Source organism: Acinonyx jubatus, chromosome E4, assembly GCF_027475565.1.
Source record: "Acinonyx jubatus isolate Ajub_Pintada_27869175 chromosome E4, VMU_Ajub_asm_v1.0, whole genome shotgun sequence".
Classification (NCBI taxonomy): Eukaryota; Metazoa; Chordata; class Mammalia; order Carnivora; family Felidae; genus Acinonyx; species Acinonyx jubatus.
This window is the reverse complement of record NC_069395.1, coordinates 15674555-15699637: the sequence shown is the minus strand read 5'-3', so window position 1 is coordinate 15699637 and position 25083 is coordinate 15674555. Positions and strand designations below refer to the sequence as shown.

General features: G+C 37.9%; 1 protein-coding gene across 1 annotated transcript in view; it reads right to left on the bottom strand.

Moving 5' to 3' along the window:
* The window catches only part of USH2A (usherin), a 725654-nt gene that overhangs the window by 228097 nt on the left and 472474 nt on the right, over nt 1–25083 (bottom strand). Inside the window, exons 40-42 of the mRNA XM_015077386.3 lie at nt 16370–16998; nt 5285–5619; nt 4272–4394 (exon numbers count right to left, since the gene is read on the bottom strand). Coding sequence (XP_014932872.3) covers nt 4272–4394; nt 5285–5619; nt 16370–16998 — 1087 coding nt within the window. The remainder of the gene's footprint in view (nt 1–4271; nt 4395–5284; nt 5620–16369; nt 16999–25083) is intronic.

The window sequence follows — 25083 nt, the reverse complement described above, 5'->3', positions numbered from 1 at the left end:
GCTTTCATTCTGAGAGTCAACATGGACACACATTTTGATATTAACAAAGAAAATAATAGGCTCTACCTCATGTTAGTATGCATGGGAGAAGAGTCTTCCTTCCTCTCACTCTCTGTGTGTACAAAGTTAACTTTTACTTAACAGCTACAGCTTAAATATACACTTACACTACAGAAACAGGTGCCATGGAACCGGCCCAATCTTTCCATATTAGCAAAGCAGGACCTGTCAGCTATGTACACTTGATCTTATTGTGAAGGAGGGGAATGAAAAGTACATTCTTTAGAATATTATCCCCTAGAACCTACACCCTCTTTTAGGGCTTGAAACATTTCATTTTGGAAGGTTTCAAAAAATTAGAAACTATGTCAGTAAAATAGAAACTTAGATTTTGCAGTATATTTAGCCCAAGAATTTAATTTTAAAACACTCGAGTCCAACTGTTCTTTGAAAATAAGATGAATATTTAATTTTGAATACTTTCATTTAAAGATAAGTCAGTTAGTGGATCCTTGAGGAGTCACACGGAGGCCTCTTTTCCGACTGTCATTGTGAAAGAAAACAGACATTTATAAATAATATAAAGGAACAGGAGTTAGAACATACCACCCTTTATAAACTTAATCACAGCTAAGTTATTATAATCTACAAGTCATAATCTGTTATTTCTTATAACTTGTTCTTCCTACATCAAATCCGAAACAAAAAAGGAGGGCATGCCATCACTGTGTTCTTGGTGTTTTGTTTGATCACTCAGAAAACAAGGCACTGCAAATCATGAGCGTGGGCTGATGCTAACAGTGAAGGAGGTCGCTGCCCCCTTTAAACCCTGTCGGGCTCACCTCAGCAGCATCAGATGATAACAGCATGTTTACCAGGTTTTCCAAGTGATGAAAATGTCAGGGAATCCGAAGTTATGGTTCCCCCAACAACCATAACTTGGCTGTTTTGCACTATTAAGGAAGGAAAGTTAGAAACTGACATGTCATATAAACCTAGAGTTACTTGAGTTTGTCTACACAGAGCAAAATTCAATAATGAGGCAACTTGGATGTGTAAGTCAGAAAAAATCACCCCTTACCCAAGATGAACATAAGAACAAAAGAATTTTTGTGTCAACTAAATTATCTAGGTAGTTAGCTCCAAATATTCCATTTGGTACATGGAGATATAAAGGAAAAAAAAACTACCAGAATGATTTGAATTTCAGAATATAATAACAATTTAGATAATTGCTATGCTTTCTATAGATCACACACACGTAGCTAACCAGAATATACCACTGACCAAGGGAATTGACCTCAATTTATATTTACACTCACAGATACATCCCTAAAGGGATGCCCAGTGAACCTCAAGTTAATTTTACTTTTTATATCAAGAGAAGGTCCATTTTTAAAGCTGATTCTAGATGTAGCTATGGTGATATCAGGTCAAGTTGGGAAGAAACACTTCAATGTTCCACTTATTTATGTATATGTAAGGTAAGAAGGAAATACGGAATGGTGGAGTCTGAGGTGAATAGGAAATTTCATATTCTTCGTAAAGGCATTAGAATTCAATTACGCCCCCCACCCTAAAAACAGCTAGCCAAACTAGTCAGCAAGACGAATCAAAGCCAAAGGGTAGGGTCATTGAAGAGCTGCTAGACAGGTGTGTAACAAAGTGAGCTGAGGGCTCAGGTCCTCTCCTCTGCGATCTGAGAGGCTGCTAGTTTACCAGCAGGGGTGTTGAACCCTGACTGCCAGCAGTCAAGGTGGGTAATGGCGGCATCTACCAAAAAAGATCACTTCTTAACAGAAAAACAGTCACATCCCATAGTGCCCACCAGTGGACTAATTTCCAGTTTTCTCTCAGAGTTTTGAGAGAACCCTCCATGGGCTAAAGGGGCCTCTAGCTTTGTTTGGACTTATAAAGGATATAAGACTAAAAAAAAATTCTCGTAATATGAAGACACACTCCATTTATTTTTAATATTAAAAAGAAATGCATATTGTTTCTTATCACACGCCGCTTACATGGGTCATATCAATTATTTGAATAAAAAAGAATTTTTTTTTGCTAGTCCTAGCAGAAAACAAAACAAAACAAAAAAACAGAACAAAAAACCCTTGACATTTAGCATTATGAGGCTAGTCAAAATACCTCCTCAGCACATTGGTTAGATGTATACTTCCCTTCTAGAAGCAGCTGTCAACAAAGTGGTTATGTCACCTTATGTTTCACTTTAATTTGTGGAGATTTAACTATATTTCTTTTCTTAAATCTTAGATTTGGACCTCTCATTAAAAATTCTTAAAGGCATCACTAAAAATTCAATAATAAATGTTTGACTCTGGTCCAATTCTTTAATAAGTTTTCATTTCTTCTATAAAGAAACATTAACTTTCTGAGATTTATTCTCTTTTTCAGACGAACATCTCATGGCTAAACATCTGACTATAATGTTAAATAGTCAAGTCCTATTTATATTGGAAAATGCTATATTTAAGGCACTTAGAGTTCACAGGTCATAGAAAGCTACTTTTCTATATGATTTCCCTAGGCAGTGTTGGTGACTATGCAGTTAACTGAGATGAAAGCAATTAATACGTGTACAGCCATGTGTGTGATGTGTTTTCCTCCACTAGAGTGTGAGATCTTTGAGGGCAAGAGTTATGCTGAATTCACTTTTGTTTCTCATCCCTGTGCCTTTCAGCATATAGTAAACAAGAAGAAATAATTACAGAACGATGTGGGGTTAAGTGAATAATGAACCCAAAATAGTAGAGAATAGTCTAGTGACCATGATGATTGAGGTTGGACTTACAAAAATGGCAACTTCCTGGGGTTCACTCTATTGCTTCATCAGATTTACATGTTGCTTCCCCCCAAGAACCTTAGAATATCTGTAAGGTTTTCCCCACCACAATCCTTTAAGATGGACAGGGGATTTTCCTTGGTTTTATCCATTCCCCAAAGATAATAACACTACAATTAATATTCCTAAGGCACAGAGAAATGAAATAACTCACGGTTTACTGAGTTACTGTCTTCTTTCATTTAACAACCATCCGAGGGCCCACCACGTGCCAGGCAGGATGCTAGGGACTGAGGGTACGGGGGTCACCAAGAGAAAACCCTGCCTCACGGTGGATCTGACGATACAGTGGGGTGTCCAGCCAAGCAGCCAGGCCAGTACATTACAGTGACAATAGTGATATGTGAGGGCGTTTGAAGGATACATGAAAGGGGCAGCTGAGTCAGACCAGCAAGAGTGAGCAGGGAAGCCCACTTTCAGACCAGGATGTGAAGGGTAATCTAGTCAGACAAAAGGGAGAGGACGGCAATGGGTGGGAAGGTGAGTTAGCAAGTGGTCCATGTCAGAGGCACTGGAAGTGATGTTCATGAGGCTGGAAGGGAGCCCAGGTGGGGAAGGGGGGCGGGGGAGGCAAGGCCAGAGCTGTAAACAGAGTGCAGGGTAGAGCTAGTCAGTGGGGCATCCAGGAAAATGATTAAGCTGATAGAAAAGTTATTAAAAAATGTGTCTGAAAAGTGTTCATAAAATCATATTCGCGGGGTTTTTTGTTGTTGTTTTGCTTTTGTTTTTCTTTTGCAATCTGATTGCATTGCTTGGACTCAGCAAAGCTGAGAAGTCATTTAATCCCATCCAATCTCATTTTATAGACAACAAAAGTTAAGCCCAGAGAAAGTAGGTGACTTGCATAAGGTCACAAACCTGGCTCTCCAGCTCAGGGTGACACAGACCCAGATCTGCGGTTCCTCCCACGCACTGCTCTCTGCTGACATTGCCTATTTGCCTGTTTCCTGGTTCCTTTGAACCCTCGGTTGAATTCTTCCATGTCCCAGGTGTGCTAAGTAAATAATTTTTGTGTGGACTGAATTGATTATAACAATTATTTTCCAGAAGTTATAGTAAACATGTTGTAAGTGCCCAGTCATTCCCCCCGTTTCGAATATGCTTGCTATTTCCAAATTCTTCAATTAAGTTTTCATGTCTTGCTGGAGCTGTGATAAAGGCAATAGGTTAAGGCTCCAACATGTACAAGTTCGACTTCAAAAGGCTTATTTTAAGCATACAGTTAAGATGGCAAACATTAAACATGCTGACCGTTGCAGTTCGATGATTAATGCCACAGATAATAACCGAACATGTTTTATTGCACAACTGATAACATGCTCACACAATGAAGACACTAAGATACTTTGAACTATTCAACGTGCCCAAGACTAAATGCCAGCATTTGTTTTTATAGTTTTTGTAATCTCACCTGCTAAGACCCTTATCTTCATAAAACCACTGAGTTCCTGAATAAATATTGTGCCACAGATTTAAATCTTCTGGGGGATTTGATGCAAGTGGTTGCTGGATTTTACATCTGAGAAGCTCATATCTAAAGCAAAAGACAAGCAGAAACATCAGGATTATCTCAACTAATGTTATTACCAAAATTCAGGTTGTTTCATGGTATGAGTGTCTGGGGTGTGCGTGTAAACGCAAAGAAAACATCTTAATTTACAATCACGAAGTTTTTTCCAGATAGTCATTGCCTTCTAGCTCAAGATTCACATATTCAATTATTTTGAAACAATCAGCTACATTCACATTTTACTATTATCAGTAAGAATGATAACATTTTAGATTTCTTCTATTTCAGATTTGCCAAAACTTTATCGCCAGTTTCACACAAAGTAGAAATACAAAATGTTTGTAAAGGTAATGACTTCCTAAGACTTCAACCCATCAGGGCTTTATAAATAATGATAATATTATCAACTTGCTGCTCTTGGCTAAGTGTCAAGTGTAGGCTGTTAAAAAGCTATTTCAGAATCACACACTTCCCTTTCATCTTATCTATGTCCCTGACCACATTCTTTATAAGTTTCCAGATAATAATACCATGCCAAGGAACTACCGTGCTAGCTTTGGAATTTTGAGGCATATTTGTGTAAATGTATTATTTAGAACATGGCAACAAATTTGCCTAACATATAATTAAAATCTATTCTGAAAATCAAGAGAAGGATCACATCAAAGATTGTTAGACAACAGTGATTGTTGTTTCAAGGGGTTTTAGAGCTTCACAAAATTATATTTTGATCTTGATGAACTTCTATGGCTCTATATAAGTCAAGATATGCAATATGAAATTGTATTCAAGTTATGAGTGGGGACATCCAATCAGGAATTAGTTCTGCATTCGTACATGAGTAAAAGTCTCTTTCCTTCCCTCCTTGAGACAAGAACGTAATAGAATCCAAAAGCACAGTCACTTTCTCTTACCTCAAATCGGGTCCGTTTGGTCTGGATGGTGGCTGCCATGAAATCCCAACATATGATTCACTTAGTGGAATCGCCAACAACGGGTTAATGCCCTGAGGTAGGGTGGGGTGGGTGGTCACATGGGTAGGTAAACTCTCTGTGCACCCTCCTAGGTACCCGTTACCTCCTGAACAAGCCACAATGGTGACAGAATAATTAGTGAAGGGAATCAGATGAGTAATTACTTGACTTAACACTGAGGAAGTAACATTGGTTATTGTGATGTGAGGGTCGGGCATGCGGATCTCATAGCTAAGCATGTCTCCATTTTGGATGAGTGGGGGTTTCCAAGTGACCTGAAAGAAAAGATAAATTTAGAATCAGTGTGACAACACAGGAACAGAGCAAGTGAACTTCACAAGGCCTAGAATTTTGCTCGGTCTTGTTTTCACGTAAGTCACTTTCTAAATGCCTCCTTTAGACTTAGCCTTTTGCACTAGACAGTAATGAAGGGTTTGGGATCAATTAGCAGTACACCAGGAACCAAATGAAATGCTGTTTCCTGGGTTTAGCTTTTAGTCGTGATACTTTCTAGGACTGTCAGACTAATACACACCTTGGCGATTCATCTCCACTGTGGGTGTTCGAAAGGACACAGAGCACACACATGGAGAAAATTCACACATCCACATGCATCAATGGGGCAGCGGCAGGATTTGACAGTTTTCTTGTTTACAGCTCAATTAAATGAAATATCAGAACTCCCTGCTTTGCATTGTTAGTGTGTACTCTAAATATGTAACTACCCTCTTTTTCTTTCTTTCTTCTTTTCCCTTTTTGGACTGTGGGGGTGGACGACCATTCTTTGCATTTTCTGAGGATGCACAGTTGAGTTCCTGAATCTCAAGTGTACGTAATGCAAAAAGTAAAGCAACAGCAACTTCTATTGTCAAAGACAAGAGATAAGCTTTTAAAATGGCAAGCAAAGGATGATCCTATTTAACTAACACATGGACCTCAGCATGAGAAAGAAAGAAACATTTTGTGATGGGATACTACATTGTTTAATATTCCTTTTACTTTTTTTTTTTTTTGGCTAAATTTTGTAAGGCTGTAGTGGTAACACACTCATGCTTTGAAGGTAAAAGAGCCCTAATAAAATGTACATAGGCCATTAAAAAATCACTTTTTTACATACTATTCTGGTTCATCTCTCATCATTACCTTGCAATGTTCCTTAAAGTTTAGAGTACGTATTTCATCTCCTAAATAGACTGTATGATTCTGGATGGCAGGGCCTAAATTGTATACCCATTTAATGTCATGCACGCAGAGATGGAGTATTATATTCTTTTCCTTAGCATACAGTTATTTTGAAAATTTAAAAGACAGATTTCCACAGAGTAATATGTAATGATATCCACATTTGTAACTCTATACAAAATCAAAGTCAGAAAGAAGTAATAGAAAAATTCGAATAGAGAAGAATTGACCAACATTTTCTCTCTTAAATCAAAGAGAAAACAATTTCCTCCAGAAGGAATATCACCTGAGATTTCCAGAGGGCATTCTTACTGGTAAGTGGCAGCAAAGTGGGCTCCCGCCACATGTCAGTGGGCTAGTTGCTTGCTCACTGCTGTCCTCATTTAAAATTAACAATGGCCCAATACCTACTCAGATTTTACTACATGGTTTGAAATCATTGCTAATTTGAAAAACTTCTTCTTGGAGTGGCCCACACTGTTTTCGGGTGGAAAGAAGTTTTAAATGTGTACCTTATGAGCATAGCAGATTTGTCTGGATGTAGAGAACATCAAAGAAACCTAAAGAGCAAAGGTTGTAGAAGAGACATAGGATTCTATTTGTTTTGTAGGTGCAGTGCTCTGTGGATTCAAAAAATGAGTCAAGGTCAAACTCAGGGGACTTCTTGATGCTTGTAACGTAAATGAAAAATGGAAGGGTTATGACAGCTAAATTCAACCTGACTGATATGTGGAATACCACTTTTTTTTTTTGCCTCTCGAGCCAGAACATTCTGAGTTCAGGTCAAGGTTTGGCAGCACTTGAAAGAATTAAAACTTAGGAGATTGTCTGTGCAGTTGAGCTAACAGTGAATTGATCTGGAAGTTGGTATTCAGACTGAGAAAAAGCACTCATAAGATAAAACTTGAATAAGATATCCAGAAGAGATTAAAAGATTTGATGTAATGATTCTGAAGACAGTCATTTGAAGATCTTTGGGGAAAAAATCCCTATTTTCTATACTATAAATGTTTACATCTGAAAATTACCTATTTTTCTCATTTAAAAACTACAGAGTTAGGAAAAAAAACCTCTTTTTGACAGTAGTGAGTTGGAAGACATGAATCCGCTTCTACAGAAATTTTTAGAAGGACTTTTATGTGAAGAAGACCATTGTTCTCATAGTTGGTAAGCTAACAGAAATGGTTTCTAACTTGGTTACCTTCCTGAAAATATCCCAGAGCCTTTATTAAAAATAAATGCATTCAAGATTTTTAAGTAGCCAGCTACCTAAATATTCTATTCTATTCTTTCCTATGCTCAAGATCACATTTACTACAGTGCAGGAAAAAATGTATGAGACTAAAAGTTTCAGTCTGCTTAATTTCCCATGTTTTTTTTTATGTATCCATTGTCTATAGGAAGGATTATGAAATATTGTTGCATCTCAGAAAACCCAGATCAAAGAGCATGTTCCTGGCCTGAATAAACAAGAGATGCACCCTCTAAAACAAGAATTTTACACTGAAATCTTTTACATAGAATTATAGTCTCTTACTAGAAATATAATGTTTATTTCAGAGATTCCCTGACTACCATAATTATTTATTTTAGTTGAGTGGTACATAATTGTTTACATTTCCATTTTTCTGTTTAGTTATTATTTTTCAGAAAAAAAGAACAGGTGAGTAGCTGGTTAAGTGTTTAAGGAGCAACTGACTTGAACCAACTCTTTCAGATCCCTGAAGAGTAGCTTCCCTTAAAGAATCAAGGCACCTCCAGGGTGCCTGGGTGGCTCAGGTGGTTGCGCATCTGACTCTTGATCTTGGCTCAGGTCATGATCTCATGGTTGTGGGATCGAGCCCTGCATTGGAGCCTCAGTGTGGAGCCTGCTTGAGATTCTCTCTCTCTCCCTCTGCCCCTCTCCCCTGCTCTCTGTCTAAAATAAAATAAAATAAAAAGATTAAAATTAAAATAAAAAAAAAATAATTAAGGCACCTCCAAAGATCCCTACTGTAAGCAAAAATTTATGAATGCAGGTCAGTTGATTGGCCTCTGGCCTGAAAAAGTAACACAAATGAATATTGTAACTTTCTTCCTTTTTTAACTCCATCAAACTATATTTAAGAACTTTATGAAGATTCATGAAGATTGACACAGTGGGTTGAGAATGGGTTCAGAATCAATGTCCCTGATTGGTGATCCAGACTATTCAACTGAAGCTGTGAGACTTTGAGCAAAATACTTAACATGTCTGAGCCTCAGTTTCCTTCATGTCTAATGTGAAGAGACCATCTTTGCCTTCATGTCTATATACGATTGCATAATTCTAGCACTAGTTCATACAACGTGTGAGTATACAAGGACCAAGGGTGTGGACCATTTGACTCCATATAGCAACTCCTCTTGACAACAGACTCCCCGGCAAAGCTTCTCTTACAGAACAAGGTGTATAATAAGTATTTGTTGAAATAAACTTAAATTTCTCTTTCAGAATATCATCCCTTTCTTTTAAACTTACATAAATTTGTACACTTTCTCTCATGGCAAGATACAAATCTAATATCTTAAATGAAAACCTAGTGTTAATGTACATATGAAAAGTGGGGTGTGGCCCTTTACCTCTGCCTCGTCCCATGACCTCTCCATGGCAGGCTACCCTCCTAAATTGAACAGGTACTATCTTGGGATATAGTGTTTCATTCTTTCTGGTATGCTCAGATAAGCAAAGCAAATATACCCACATATATGTAAGCTGTCTCTCTTTAATTTTTTTTACCAAAAAAAAGTTTATTCTATTCCTACTAACCTGTAACTTAATTTTTACACTTAACAATAGACTACAGGCATATTCGTTTTTGTTTTTTGTTTTTTGCCATTACATAATACTCCTTTCATGATTGAAAACAAATTATTCACTTTTTATCCTATTGACATTTCTCTACTGCTAAAAACAATACTTTAAAATGTATATATACATATCATTGTATTTATTTTTTATTGGATAGATTAGCAAGAATTGCTATGCCAAAGGTGTGTTATGTTTAATTTTAATGATTATTGATGGATTACTTTCTGAAAGGTTGAGGTAATTCACTTTATTACAGAAAATGAAAGAAAGTGTCCATGATCTGTATCCTCATAAACTATTAAAACTACCACTCTTTTTAGTTTGTGCTTATGTATTACTTATTATTTTACTTAGTTCTTAATTATTACTTAATTATTTCTCCAATTAGTTTGCATTCTCTTTGCTTTTTTGTGAGCTATAAATATTTCCAAATATTATTGACACTTTACATATCTTCCTTCCTCTTTAAATTATCCATATTTTATACGTTATTTTCTATTGAATTGTCTTTTAATCATAAATTATTAAAAAAGTAAATTATTAGAAGTTCCTTCTAGGAGACATGAATAGACACTTTTCCTTTTTTTTTTAATTTTTTTTAATGTTTAATTATTTTTGAGAGAGAGAGAGAGAGAGTGCGAGCAAGAGAGGGGCAGAGAGAGAGGGAGACTCAGAATCCGAAACAGGCTCCAGGCTCTGAGCTGTCAGCACAGAGCCCTATGCGGGGCTTGAACCCACGAACCATGAGACCATGACCTGAGCAGAGGTCAGATGCTTAACTGACTGAGCTACCCAGGTGGCCCTGAATAGACACTTTTCCAAAGGAGACATCCAGATGGCAAACAGATAAATGAAAAGAGGCTCAACATCACTCATTATCAGGGAAATATAAATCAAAACCACGTTGAGATACCATCTCATGCCAGTCAGAATGGCTAAAAGTAACACCTTGGGAAACAACATATGCTGGTGAGGTTGTGGAAAAAGGGGAACTCTCTTGCACTGTTGGTGGGAATGCAAACTGATGCAGCCGCTCTGTAAAACAGGGTGGAGGTTTCTCAAAAAAATTAAAAATAGAACTACCCTACAACCCAGCAGTAGCACTACTTTTGGAATTTATACAAATGTAACAGGAGTGTGATTCATAGGGGCACATGGACTGCAATGTTTATAGCAGTGCTAGCAACAATAGTCAAATTATGGAAAGAGCCTAAATGTCCATCAACTGATGAATGAATAAAGAAGATGTGGTGTATATATATATGTACATACATATACACACAATGGAATACTACTCGGCAATGAAAAATATTGAAATCTTGCCATTTGCAACAACATGGATGGAAATGGAGGGTATTAAACTAAGAGAAATAAGTCAGAGAAAGACAGATATCATATGTTTTCACTCATATGTGGAATTTGAGAAACTTAACAGAAGACCATGGGGGAAGGGAAGGAAATAAGTTACGAACAGAGAGGGAGGCAAACCATAAGAGACTCTTAAATACAGAGAACAAACTGAGGGTTGATGGGGTGGGGGGTTGTGGGGGTGGAGAGGTAGGCGATGGGCATTGAGGAGGGCACTTGTTGGGATGAGCACTGGGTATTGTACATAAGTGATGACACAGGAATCTACTCCTGAAGCCAAGAATACACTGTATGTTAGCTAAATTGACAATAAATTAAAAAATAAATAAATAAATAAATAATAAGTTCCTTCTATGTTATGGGGAAATAATCTATTATTCTATAATGTGTGTTACAGATTTTTCCCAATCTACCTCTTGGAGTTTAACTTTTTTTTTTTAATGTTTATTTATTTTGAGAGAGAGAGAGAGTGTGGTGGGGGGAGGAGGGGCAGAGACAGAGAGAGGGAAAAAGAGAGTCTCAAGCAGGTTCTGTGCTGCCAGTGCAGAGCCTGATGCAGGACTTGATTTCACAATTCGTGAGGTCACGACCTGAGCTGAAATCAAGAGTTGGTCACTTAACTGACTGAGCCACTGAGGGACCCACTTTTTTTTTTTTTTTTTTTTTGGTGAGGGGGAGTCTTATGGCTTGTAAGAAAGAATCAAATTATTTTCTAGTTAAATATAACTGTATTTTCTTTTAAGACTTCTGAGTTTCTTTCTTTCTTTTTTTTCTTTAGAAAGAGCCCCCTAATCTTTAAATTATATGGAATTCTTCTTATTTTTTAAGATTTCTATTTTTAATGTTAAATTTTAAATTTAATTTTAATTTACTTATGATATAATGGAAAGATCTTTTTTTTTCTGACACATAGACTGTCAGCCGGTATCATTTTTGAAGCAAACCATTATTTCCCAGTGAAATAAAATATTTCTTCTACAATAACTCAAGTTCCCATGTATACTTGTATCTGTGTCTAAAGTCTAGTCTGCTCCAATGACCATTTGTCTATTGTTATGCCAACACCATACTATTGTCATTTAGTAGCTTTATAATAAGAGTAAATACTGAAGAAGATGTCACCTCAGTATACTTTTCTTCCATAACTTTCTAGAATATTTCAACTATTTAGTCTTCTTTATATAATTAAAGATCATTTTATCCAATTTGAAATAAAACATTATTGGCATTCTGATTTTGAATGATGTTAGGTGTACATGGCAATCCTAGAAGGACTGACATGTTGTGGAATTAACTCCTTCCATTTAGGAAGACAGCACGTTCTCCATTTGCTGTAGTGACAAGTTGAGAACAACATGTGCTCTTGGAACCACCATGGTGGGTAAGGCGGCTCTTCTCTGTATGTAATCTTAAGCAGGTTACTTCATCTCTCAATTCTCAGTTTTCCTTCCTGTGAAATGGGGATAATAATAGTGTCTATCTGAGAGGGTGGGTTAAGGACTAAATGAGAGCAATTCCTGGAACTTAATATGAACTCAATAAATAGTAGTCATCATTATTATTTTGTTTTCTTCCATAAGATGTTATATAGAGACACATTTTATGGTTTGATTTAAGCAGACATCAAAGACTGGAATACTTCACAATTAGGTGATAATGGTGATGAAGTCTCAACTCTCTTCACTTTGGGTTCTTATCAGATTTGTTTGTAAATGAGCAACATTAAGAGTACACACCCAAGTAACACAGTGAGCAGACACAATCTGGAGGGCACTATTGCTTCTTGTGACACGCACAACACAGCTGGTCCTTCAGTGGTCTGAGCCCAGCAAGGACTCTACTACATGAAGACTGAGAACTGCAGGACTGTTGTCTTTTATTCTGCTTTAGCTGTGGAAGGTGGGGCTGCACGCACGTCATCGCATTCAGGGAAGTTTGTTCATGACATCACATCATTACACAACTTAGTTATTCTTTTATTTATTTATTTTTTTGAGTAGGCTTCATGCCCAGCATGGAGCCCAACACAGGACTTGAATTCGCGACTCTGAGATCAAGACCTAAGCTGAGATCAAGAGTTGGATGCTTAATTGACTGAGCCACCCACGTGCCCCACAACTTATCTTTTTTTATTAGTCCTGTATCATACTTAAGACTTAGTGAGTGCAGCGATCTTATAAATCTTTTGCTCTTATAAAGTGAAAAGAATTGTGTCTTAATCACCAGAAGTCTTATAAGTCAACTTTATCATAATCTGATTTTACATTGAAGTTTTGCTAGAAAAGGCTGCTGAACTTTACAAATCCTTTTTCTGTATCTATTGATAAAAATATATGATCTTTTTTCTTTGATTAGTTGATTAAGAAGTATATTGATAGATGTCCTGATTTTGAACCTTTCTGACATTTTTGGAGTCAAGCCAAATTTGTCCTGGCATGCCATTCTTTTAATATATTCCTTAATTCAATTTGCTAATATTTTATTGAGAAGTTTTGGACGTATATTCATATATGAAATTAATCTATAGGTTACTGAACTATCTTTTTCAAGTATTGGTACAGCATTTTTACCAACTTTATAAAATGCAATAAATGTTCTTAAGTGATTAAATACCAAATAAAAGTGCATGGTTTTCATTTTTTAAATAATTTTTAAAAAATGTTTATTTATTTTGAGAGAGAGAGAGAGTGAGCGTGTGTGCATGGGTGAGGCCAGGGCAGAGAGAGAGAGAAACTCAAGCAGGCTCCACCCTGTGTGTAGCCCAACTCAGGGTTCCGTCTTGTGAATGGTGAGATCATGACGTGAGCCAAAATCAAAGAGGCTGACGCTTAACCAACTGAGCCACCCGGGCATCCCTAACAGCTTTAACTTTTTCAGATAACCTTTGTGACATCATATATTAGTTCTTTTCTTTATAATCAAACAATCAAATACAATGTTAAGAATTTGATTTTGGGGGTGCCTGGATGGCTCAGTAAGTTAAATGTACGACTCTTGATTTCAGCTCAGGTCATGATCTCACAGTCATGGGATTGAGCCCCATGTCTGGCTCAAAATGGAGCATGGACCCTGCTTGGGATGCTGTCTCTCTCTCTCTCTCTCTCTCACTCTCTCCCCTTCCTCACTTGCACACACGCTGTCTCAAGATACATAAATAAATGTAAAAAATATGATTTTGATATGCAGTGTGGTCTACAATTTTCCCTTCTTTAAGCTCAAATCTATGCCAAGTCATACCACACCTTTTTACACTTATTACTGTGTTACCTTGTTTTCTAGTTGGCTGAAGTAGGTGGAGTTTCCCTTGCTTTTCTGCTTAGACCGTGACTTCTCACTGGCAGCACGGTGTAGCAGTGAACAGAACACATGGCACAACACGGCAAGAACTAAGCAGAAATACCAATCCATTCCTGTTCTACCCCATCCTATAGGCTGGTGTTCTTTCTTCTTAATCTGTTTTTTTTTCCTTCTCCTAAGTCCTTGTCACTCTGGGAATGCCAATATTTATTTGTGTAGTTCTGTCTAAAATGCAAGCTCCGTGATAGTAGGGATTCTGTTTTGGTCTCTGGTGTATTCTCAGTACTAAAATAGGCACTCATGCAGGTGCGTTATTGCTCAATAAATGTTAGCGGAATTGAAGCTATTATTAGTGCTGTTGCTGTTGGTATTATCAAAAATTTCTTTCACCTAATACTCAGAATGACTCTCCGTGGTAAATGGTGAATGAATTTCTTAACCAGTGTACTAATGACGATACTTCTCATTAAGATTTTATGTATATGCCATTTTAACTTTTAAATATATTTTACAAAAAGAACTCACTGTATTGCAGTCACATGCCTTTGTGTACCAGATAAGCCACATCACCAGAAGATGTACTTTGGCAATCTTAAGATCTTCCTGAATATAATGTGAGTCAATAATACTGAAGCACAAATATGTCGTTTTAATATTTAAATACATATCATCCTATATTAGATTTAGTTGACTATTCCTAAAGCATCTCTTCATGGTTACCTTTTGATTTTCTAGTTGCAAATAAAATGAGAATTAATAAAAGGTGTGATTTTTTTTAAATTAGCATTAATATGCAGTTGCCATATATTTCAGGTACCTATATAGAGACTTTTAGATTCCTGACCTGGTCAGTGTGAGCCTGGGAAATTCAGCTTCCTAGCCAAGCTAAATAAATTTAACTCTAACAAGTGGACAAGCCATGTATGTTATTCCATTCCTGGATAAGGTTACAAAATCAAAAGTTGGAATAAAAAAAAAAAAAAAAAGGAAGAAGAAAAAGCCAGGTCACTAGTTTTGGATACCTTTGATCATTATCTACATACGCTGAATCAAGCAGCCTTGTGCATGGAGACATTATTCTTCTGAAAATATTTGTTCTTTTTAAAGATCTGACTCGTTATTAAACTTTTGTTATAAAGAATCCAGAAAAACGTCCATTTCATAGCTTTGCCTTTGAGAAGGGACAGTGTTTATGTTGCATTATATTGATTGGTAATGCTACTGACATCGTGCAAAATTCCCTCAGGATTATAACAAAAAGTTGTTTCTGGAATGATTAATAACTCTAGGTTTGTTTGGGATTTTGTTTTGTTGTCTTGTTTTTCTTTTGAATGAAGAACAACTCCTAAGGTTGCTCAAGTCATGTAATAAGCATAGTATATCATATATTTCAAATTAATTTCCTTTTTAGCGTATTATCAACAGAATTCTACACACATTTGATATTGCTTTGACCGTGATATTGCTTGGACCAGCCTCTTCTTGAAACTAAAGAAGGCTTTTCCAAATAGATTTTAGTTTGTAGGTCAAATTAAATTTCTTCAACAATTTACACTATTTAGCAACACCTAGTGTTTGCTTTTGGTGGGGGAGAGAGAACACACAACATAGATCCAAGGAATAATCTCAACAGATGAACTTTGCTGTTATGCAAATATCCTTTGTTTTGTGCTCTGGTGAGCAAGCTACTGTACCAATGCTTTTGGCAGTGGTACAAGACTGAATCCATGGAAGCGTGTGTGTATTTACACAAAAGAGGCTTCTAAGCTACAGAACTCCCTCCTGTTTGGTTACACTAATTTCCCTTGAACGAAGTTTGTATGCAAGCCAAAACAATGGTAGTTATCCTGTCCTCTAGAGTTCATTCCCAGTAGAATGAAGTGAATAATTGAACACTTTCTAGATAGCCCAGGAATGCGCTATTTTTATTCCTTTCCCCATCATTTTGAGTCTTTGATCATTAAAAAAAAATCAGAATATGGATAATTGGAACTTTTGTTAGCATGCTAATCCATTCCTCCGCATTTCCCCATCTCTTCTCATTTTCTGATCTATTTAAATCTGACGTGGTGGTTAAGCTAAGCATCCCATTGTGGCATTCAAAGTATTTCAGGTGTGTGAGGCAAATGGAAGCATCTCGACAATATAATTAAGGGGATACAGGGAGAAATGAAAAACTGACATCGAATTCAAGATAGTTTGGGCCAAAGGCCAAAACCCAGTTTTTTCAGTGAATGCCTAAAATGGCAAATGTATGCGTTTTGTCAGTAGATGGCTCTGTTCAACACGGAGTCAATCCAGGGTAAATTCCTACGTCTGCAAAGGGGACAGAACACTCCGTGTCTTACCTCAGCTGAATCAGGTCCTAGCACATGCACCACAGGTGGCTGTACCCCAGCAGGTCGTGAGGGTCTTGTGGTCACTGCTACCCAATCACTGCCGTTCGTACCTCCATTAAGAGTGCTCATCAGTACCCTGTACTCATATTTTGTCCATGGGCTGAGAGCAGAAGTCTTGTCAATAAACCTCATAGAATGACTTCTTGGGAGAGTCACCAGGGTAGTAACTTCTTCCTCCCCTTGGGCTCTTCTGTCAATTGTGAAGTTCTCCACTAAACCGTTGGGGTGAGTAGGAGGTTGCCAAGATATAATCACAGATGTTGGGGTATCAGAGAACAACTCTGGACTTGGGATACCTTCTGGTGCATCTGGGAGTGTCCAGACAGTCTGGGACTCTGGTGAGAGGGAACACCCTTTTGAAGTACAGGCTTCCACTTGAAACTTATAGGCAGTATAGGGGCGTAAATGGATCACCGTGCAATTAGTGACATTTCCAGAAGTTTTCCGGTAGAGATGACCGTGTTGGTAAATGTTATAATGGGTAATGACCCCATTGCACTTTAAAGGATGTTGCCAGATGACTGACATCGTTCTTGACTTCACATCCAGAAGAACTGGAGGGTCCATTGGTCCAGGTTCTATAAAGTAGAATAAATTCAAGAAGTGATATCTCTCAGAAACTTCCCACAGCTTCTCAAAATGAAGTTAAAATACCCCTCCTATCAAGGTATGAAATTCGTCAATTGGCAAAGGCCAATTAATAAATAAATAAATGTCATAAAGAACCATGACTGCTCATAAATGTGCAAGATGTACTCGTTGGATACTGCTGAACTAAACTGTCATTTTCCTTTCTAAGATAACTTCATTAAAATCATTTCTCTTTATTAAAGCTAATGATTAAAAATATCAGGAGGGCTTTTCTGAAATACAGATATTATTAGAGAAATATACAAGAGGGCTATGGTCAGCAAAGTTCCAGCTTCACCACATTTTTCTAGAGCCCCAGTAACTAATTATAATCAATAACACTATCATAACAAACCTGCATATTTTACAGCCCAGTAAAATCCTTCAGCATCTCTCATTATATATTCCATATTATACCTAGTTCTGTTTATCATTCTAATCCATGTTTTGCAATTTATCTACTCCCTGTTAATATTATAGGTGATTTTTTACTGTGACTGTGACAGAAGCTGCCGATTTAGCTCTTTCACCTACTGATAAATAAACAATGCACAGATCTGACCTTTAGGTTAACAGGTTTTATGCTTGCTCTACTCAGCACTCTAACTGATTCAATTATCATAAAGGTTCAGGAGGCTCCATGAATACTGAAAAAGGCCCACCATATGCCTGCCTAGGTGTTGTGGAACAGCAAATATTCTGCAGCCCTCCAGAGAAATTCCTTAATTGTAAATAATTTCACCATGCGACACAATCAAGTCACCTTGAATGCAAACCCCTCAGCCTGCGGAGGCAAAGTGTTATTTAAGCTTTACTGGGCTGCGTTAAATTCTGCAATTTGAAGGGCTGTTAAGTTTTTCAATTGAAATTTCATTTAAAATGCAGGTGCTTTTTATTATATGGAGGCTTTACTGCTCTCTAGGTACAAGCAAGAACACGGTGCAATAACACAAATCTGGCTCAATCACTGATCAGTAACAGCTGTAATTCCAGAACATTTAGCATTCTTATAAACCACGGCCTAAAATCTATAAATTGCTACAACAGATCAAGAAAATACTATATCCCCCTTTTCTGCCCACAGCAATTTTGACATTTATGAGATTTTTCTGTGAACATTAGATTTTATGGAAAATCTTTAGAGAAGATATACTTGGATTTAGTAATTGTTTAAAACAGCGTTGATTATGTGAGTGTGTGGACGTGATTCAGTGTTACACCCAAGGTTTAAATGTGAAATGCAACCACTGCTTCTCACAGTCAGCGACTACAGTAATAGCTGGTCATGTGAGCGTCCATAGGAACGCACTTTCGCACAACACGATCCACGTATTTGTCACCAACCAGACTGATGGTAGGGTCATAATTACTTTTTTGAGAGGAAAGATGTTGTACAATGTGCTAACCCTGAAATCAAGCCATTTCTGACCATTTGGTAATGCACCCGATTTGAGGAGAAAAATCCTGAAAGTACAGTGATTTTGATATGGATCGCATTTTCCGTGTGAGTCTGTTGTCAACTTTCTCTTTAAAGCTTTCTTAAAACCACTGTGACCTTTCTTACTTTTGATCTCTGATACATAGTAGCAGCCCCAATTACTATATCAAAACAGGGATACAGATCCTTTTTTTAATTCATTCTGGCCATCCAGATTTAGCTAAGAAGAAACAAGCGTGAGTCTCACAAGATGCCAATGTCGTTTTGGAACACCAGATCCTCTGAGATCAGGGTCCATAAAATCAGTGGCGGAGATTGAAGCCTTTATTGTCTTACCCTATGTCACCACCGCCCTCTAAAAAAGAATTAATATACATTTAAGAATCAGAATAATTTCCATTCGAGTTTTCAGCAGGGTCTTGCTTAATTAATTATGTCTCATTTGTACACTATCAAACTGTGAGCTTCTTCAGGGAAAAGGAGCAGCAATGACACAGTTTGTTCTCTGTTATGATGGGGATAAGCCTTTTATTTCTCCCGAATCGGATGATAGTTTTATAGGTGAAACATCTACGGTAATGAGATGAACTGGCACTTTAAGCCCTCACAGAGCACGAGCTTTCCTTAAAGATGATCTCTTATCTTGGGAAAGACGAGATGTTCAATTTCAATTTCATGATTTTTTTTCCCCTTAAAAGCCAGCATACATTTTATTAGCTTCCCGCTCTAGCTGAGTAGGCTCCCTGCTCTTGTTGCACGAAGGGTCCTTAAACTTGTGTGATTCAGGAGGGGAAGCTGAAAGCAGCCTCATTAGCTCCTTTGGCCGGGGAAGTGTTAAAACCTGACTCCCGGCACTCTTCCAATTTAGTGCTTTCAAATGATAAGCCGAATCATCTAATTCTATATACAAATCAACTGGCATGCTACTGCATGGTGGAAAGGGTCACCACAATTATGTAAAACATGAGTAATAACTGTAATTGGGGTAGTTTGCTAATACAATAAAAAGCTCTGAACATGAGGAAAGTTATGCTCACAGCAGTAGCTATCACTTTCTAAAGTAAGAATTCATGGATGAAATGACATGAAAAAGATGGTTATAAAATTTTAATGGAATGATAAAAGGCAAAAGTCAGCCTCTCAGCTGAATTCTTAAAATCCCTATATATCACAATCAGCTCCTTAACTGTAAAATCAATGTGGAGTATAACATGTTGTCAATGCGGCTGTCACTGGAGGGGAGACTGGGAAGTATGACAGCCACACAGCTCAACTGGCCAGTGATGAAAATACAACTGTACAGCCCTCTCCGTGGGTGTAATTGTTTAGAGAATCCCCCCCACCCCCGCCGGAGGTGGGAATGGGAGCATCCTTTCTGTTCAGATCACTGATTCATGTTTCAGGCCATTTCATTACAGCATTAATAACAGAAAGTAGTTTCATTTTGGCAAATGAAGTTATCTTTTATGGGAAACTATTTTGCCCATCAGCTTCAAAAGTTCAGACGCAGCCTAAAATAGAGCTATAAAATTGTTAACAGAGGGGTCTGCTTATTTATTTTCATAGTCAGGTGTGAGAACTGGGAAGGGTGTGGGCGCACATGCACACGCATGTGGATGTGTGTGTGCGTAGGCATAAACGGTCTGAATGACTCACGCTTTCGGTGTGTATATAACTTCCAGTGGTTTCCATGGGCCTCCTACGCTCGTTCGCTATTAGCGTTACCCACGGAGCGCTCGGTTTTCCTGTTATGTTCTCATTATTGCCCTGGTGAAGCAACTTCTAGTTAAAAACTCAGTTTGAAAGCTCTTTTCAGTAATATTAACTCCACACAAGAATATCCCCCAAATTTGCCCATGAATTAACACGCAAGGTAGCAAATATATGGATGTATGATTATATAAAGCAATACGTTGTAAGCTAATTGTTAATGTAGCCTTTTGATATTCACTCCTGATACGTTAGCAGAAGAGTGATGGATTCTAGCTTCTCTTTAATCATGAATTCTTTTATCAATTTATTATTTATACCCCAACTACTTTCCCAAGGGATTCCTGACAGCTCATAATAAGACTTAAGTGTAATAGGACCAGTAAAATAAAGAAATATTAATCTTGTAATGATAAAGGGCACAAGAGTTGTATCCCAAAACAAATATTAAAAATGGGTTACTCTTATTTTGCACAAAAATGAACATGCAGCTTCTTGACAACTGATAAAATAGGAAGTGGGCAGTGAAGCATAGGAATTGTTTAAGAAAGCTTGGTGAAATTGAAGAATACCATTCGATAGTCTGTAAGGAGGAGAACCAGTACTGGGAAACTCTTTTTCTCCATCTCTCCCGTGAGAGAGTGGAGGGAGTGTAGCTTAGGAAGAATGTTTTGATTTCTGAACTGGGGCATGTTTTGGAGTGAATGGCTTTGAATTCTTCTTTGAAAGTTTGGGACAGAAAATCAAAAGTGTCGATGTGAGAATTTATGAAAGCAGAAAAAAAGTCCTAAAAGAATTGGAGGTTGCAGATTTAGAAGAACAGCATGCCTTACGTACCCAAAAGAGAGCCAAGAGCTCAGGGAGGAAATTGAGGCTGGGTGGATAGATTTTTCATTAATCAGTCCATCCTTTCAAAGGAGTTTCTATTGGTTGCTTTTAGCTTGGGTTCTTAGGATATTAAAATAAGAATGTAAAAATAATAATTAATATTTGCTTTTATTAATTCTGGAAATACAAGAATGGAGGGGGATGGAATCCATGCAACGGAAAACAAAGTATGTAGTGACATGGATACAGAACCATTTTGCTCTCCTAATCAGCAGATTAAATAATTTACTTTCTGGGGCACCTGGCTGGCTCAGCTGGTTAAGTGTCTGACCCTTGGTTTCGGCTCAGGTCATGATCTCACAGCTCCTGGGCTCAAGCCCCGCATTGAACTCTGTGCTGACAGGGCTGAGCCTGCATGGAATTCTCTGTCTCCCTCCCTCTCTGCCCCTCCCCAACTTGTGCTCGCTCTCGCTCTCTCTCTCTCTCTCTCTCTCTCTCTCAAAATAAATAAATACTAAAAAAAATTATCTTACACCGTGGATCTTCTCGATAAAATAGATACCTGTAATTGCTGGTGGAAAGGATAAATGTGTCAGTTAATATTTAAAGCAATTATGAAGCCTAGTTAGAACGGAGAGAGCAAAATAATTGTGCAACACTACTGAAACCCATAGTTCATATTTCTTCGTTAAAATAAAATCTACTGATGTGAATATGCTCCACCCTAACTTTCAAATGCTATGTTCTCTCATATAGAATGTTTTTAAGGTCCAGATTGAGACTTTAACTTCCAAAACACACTAATAAAAAGATGTTTGCCATGTCAGATAGATTTTAAAATTTAAATACTCCTAAGAGCACAAACACATTTACTCAATGATCTAGAAAATCCTGCTCTAGAATTGTCTTCATTAATGAATCCAAATTTATGCCACAGTTTTACTTCTCCCTGTCACAAGACTCAGAGAGCTCACTCTCATTACAGGTTTCGAGAATAAGAAAAAGTGTTTTCCTTCTGGAACTCTCTTCCTATATATCCCTCCCCACCTCATTTTGAAATAGACGTGATTTGGGGCTAGGAGACGCCTCTCGAATTAGAACATTCATTATCCTAGTGAAGACAGTCAGTGTTGAATCAAAGGGACAGCCAGCAGGCTGCCTCCGACCAAGGGAAAGAATGAGGATTGCTTTTGGGATTTCCTTCTCTTCCACCTGCCTCTCATCCTCACCCACCTCTCATCCTCATACATACCCCTATCATCTCCCACTGAGGCTGAAACACTGGCAGCACACTATGCAAGCCATCCCCCCAGTCTCATGTGTCAGTGGACACCTTCAACGGCAATTACGGCTTCTGCCTTCTTCTGGGCCAACTGTGAGGAAATAAATTTGAAATTTAATATTTAAGTGAATTCCAAATATAAATCAGTCCCTATTCCTTCTCCTGATTCTCTCCTCAGGGAAGGCTTTCCTGACACCCCACGTTGAGGGAAACGCTCTGCCTCTGGGCTTGCTTGCATAGAAACCTCAGTTCTGTAGACTCTAACGATGGCTCTACTCTGTGTCCCCGTTGTCAGATAATGGATGCCTCAAGGAAAGAACAGCGTCTTAATCATCCTTGTAACTTTGATGTCTCTCTCGGTCCCTGGGACAGGGCAGGTACCCAGATAAAATTGGCTTGGTTGAATTTTCATGGATTTGCTTACATAAAAGTCTCTTTAATTAATACTTCCTGGCAATTTTGGGGCACCTGCTATAGATCAGATCCTCTACCAGGCCTGGGGTATACAGTCATCCCCCTTTATCTGTGGGGGATACATTGCAGCACCCCCAATGGATACCTGAAACTGCAGATCGTTCTGAGCCCTATACATACTATGTTTTTCCTATACATACATACCTATGATAGTTTACTTTATACATTAGGCACGGTAAGAGATTAACAGCAATAACGCATAATAAAAGAAAGCAAGATGGCAGATAAGGGGAAATTATGGTACAAAGATAAATGAGACAGAGCCTTAGGTCCTGAGAAGTTACAATTCAGAACGAGATGTTGATGGTGCACAATACAAATCAAAATTCTGCGGTAGCAATGAGGAAGGAAGACTTCACAGAGGAGGTGACATTTGAGCTGAGGCTTGATGAATGAGTAGATTTTGCCAGACAACAAACAAGGAACAAACTTGTTCCGTTCAATACAGATTTCAAGTAACATTGCAATGTCTTTCTTACTCCAGAAAAACCCCTGTTCCTTTGTAAACTGCCATGAGAATCTCAAAGATGAATGAGGGAGCTGGGGATCAGATACTCAAAAACGCTGACAGAAAAAATAAAGCAGAATCCAGGTACTAGGATAACGACCCTCATTGCTTCCTTCTTTGCTCAAGGTGTATTTTAAGCGTGGGAAAAATAACAAGGTCTAATATAATGAATAAAGTGTGTTCAGAGTATTTAAAAACCATAAGAGACTCTTGAATGCTGAGAACAAGCTGAGGGTTGATGGGGGTGGTGGGGGGAAGAGAGGAAAGTGGGTGATGAGCACTGAGGAGGGCACCTGTTGCGATGAGCACTGGGTGTTGTAAGGAAACCAATTAGACAATAAATTATATTTAATATTAAAAAAATAAAATCCCACTGTGTAGGTGATAAGATACATACCCCTATCTATTAGCATACTCCAGGCCAACCTCATGAACAATCTGTCTGTTAGCAAAATAATGAGCTCATGAAAAATTATGTAAGTAAATCTACAAAATAAACTGCTTGAATCCCACAGACTTTATTTAATAATGTCTCTTAGATTAGTGGTTACAAATATAAATGTGGGTGGCTCAGTCAGTTATACGTCCAACTTCGGGTCAAGTTATGATCTCAGGGTTTGTGGGTTCAAGCCCTGCATGGGGCTTTCTGCTGTCAGCACAGAGCTCACTTTGGATCCTCTGATCCCTCTCTCTGCCTCTTCCCTGCAGATGCTCTCTCCCTCTCTCTCAAAAATAAGTCAACATTTAAAAATATATATACAGATAGGGAGTTTTTAAACTTCAAATTTCATAAAACAATCAGATTTTTAAAGTCTTTTAAAAATATATGATAACGAAATGGCCTACTCTAGAACCAGTTTGTGTTTTTGTTTTGTTTTGGAAGGAGAAAAGTAATTTTTAGAAAACAATCTCATTTTTAGTAGGTTGATCTAATTGCCTGTGTATTCCATACATGTTTGTTGTTCAAATGTCTGAAATAAAGACATTTCACATTTCAATCTTGTTCCCTGAAAAACTTTGTGAGAAACAGATTTTCCAGCTTTTGATGGTCTAGGGAATCTACATTTTTAAAGAAAAGTGGGCCATCTCATATTTTACACAGGGCAGGATTTTAGTAGGCCAAAGGACAGACCCCCATGCTGAGGTTGCAGGAAACTTGCCCTTCCAGCGGCTCCAATTCCTATATGCATATACTGCACAGAAAACCATTGTAAACACACAAGGGAAAGGGAAGAAAACAATCAGGAGCAATGGTTATTTCAGGTTAAAAAATACCAAAAATTTCAGTGGCTAGGTAAGTGTCTTCATGTTAGCAATCACACGTACCAAATCTAACACAATCTTTTTTTTTTTAAGATTTATTTATTTGTTTGTTTATTTTTTTGAGAGAGAGAGACAGAGCACAAGTGGGGGAGGGGCAGAGAGAGAGGGTAACACAGAATCCAAAGCAGGCTCCATGCTCTGAGCTGTCAGCACAGAGCCTGATGTGGGGCTCGAACCCGTGAACTGTGAGATCACGACCTGAGCCGAAGCTGGCCACTTAACTGACTGAGTCACCCAGGCGCCCCAGGTCTAACACAATCTTCATGCATTTTTTCAAATTGCAGACATGCCAGGTTCTTGGACTGCCAGCAGCATGCAACACACACACACACACACACACACACACACACACACACACACCAAAAACCATGAGTTGTTTGTATTTACCTGGTTGCAAATAGTCGAACACTACACTGACCAACTTGGCTGGAACAAACATCTTTTATTAACACACGTTTAACAGGATTTAA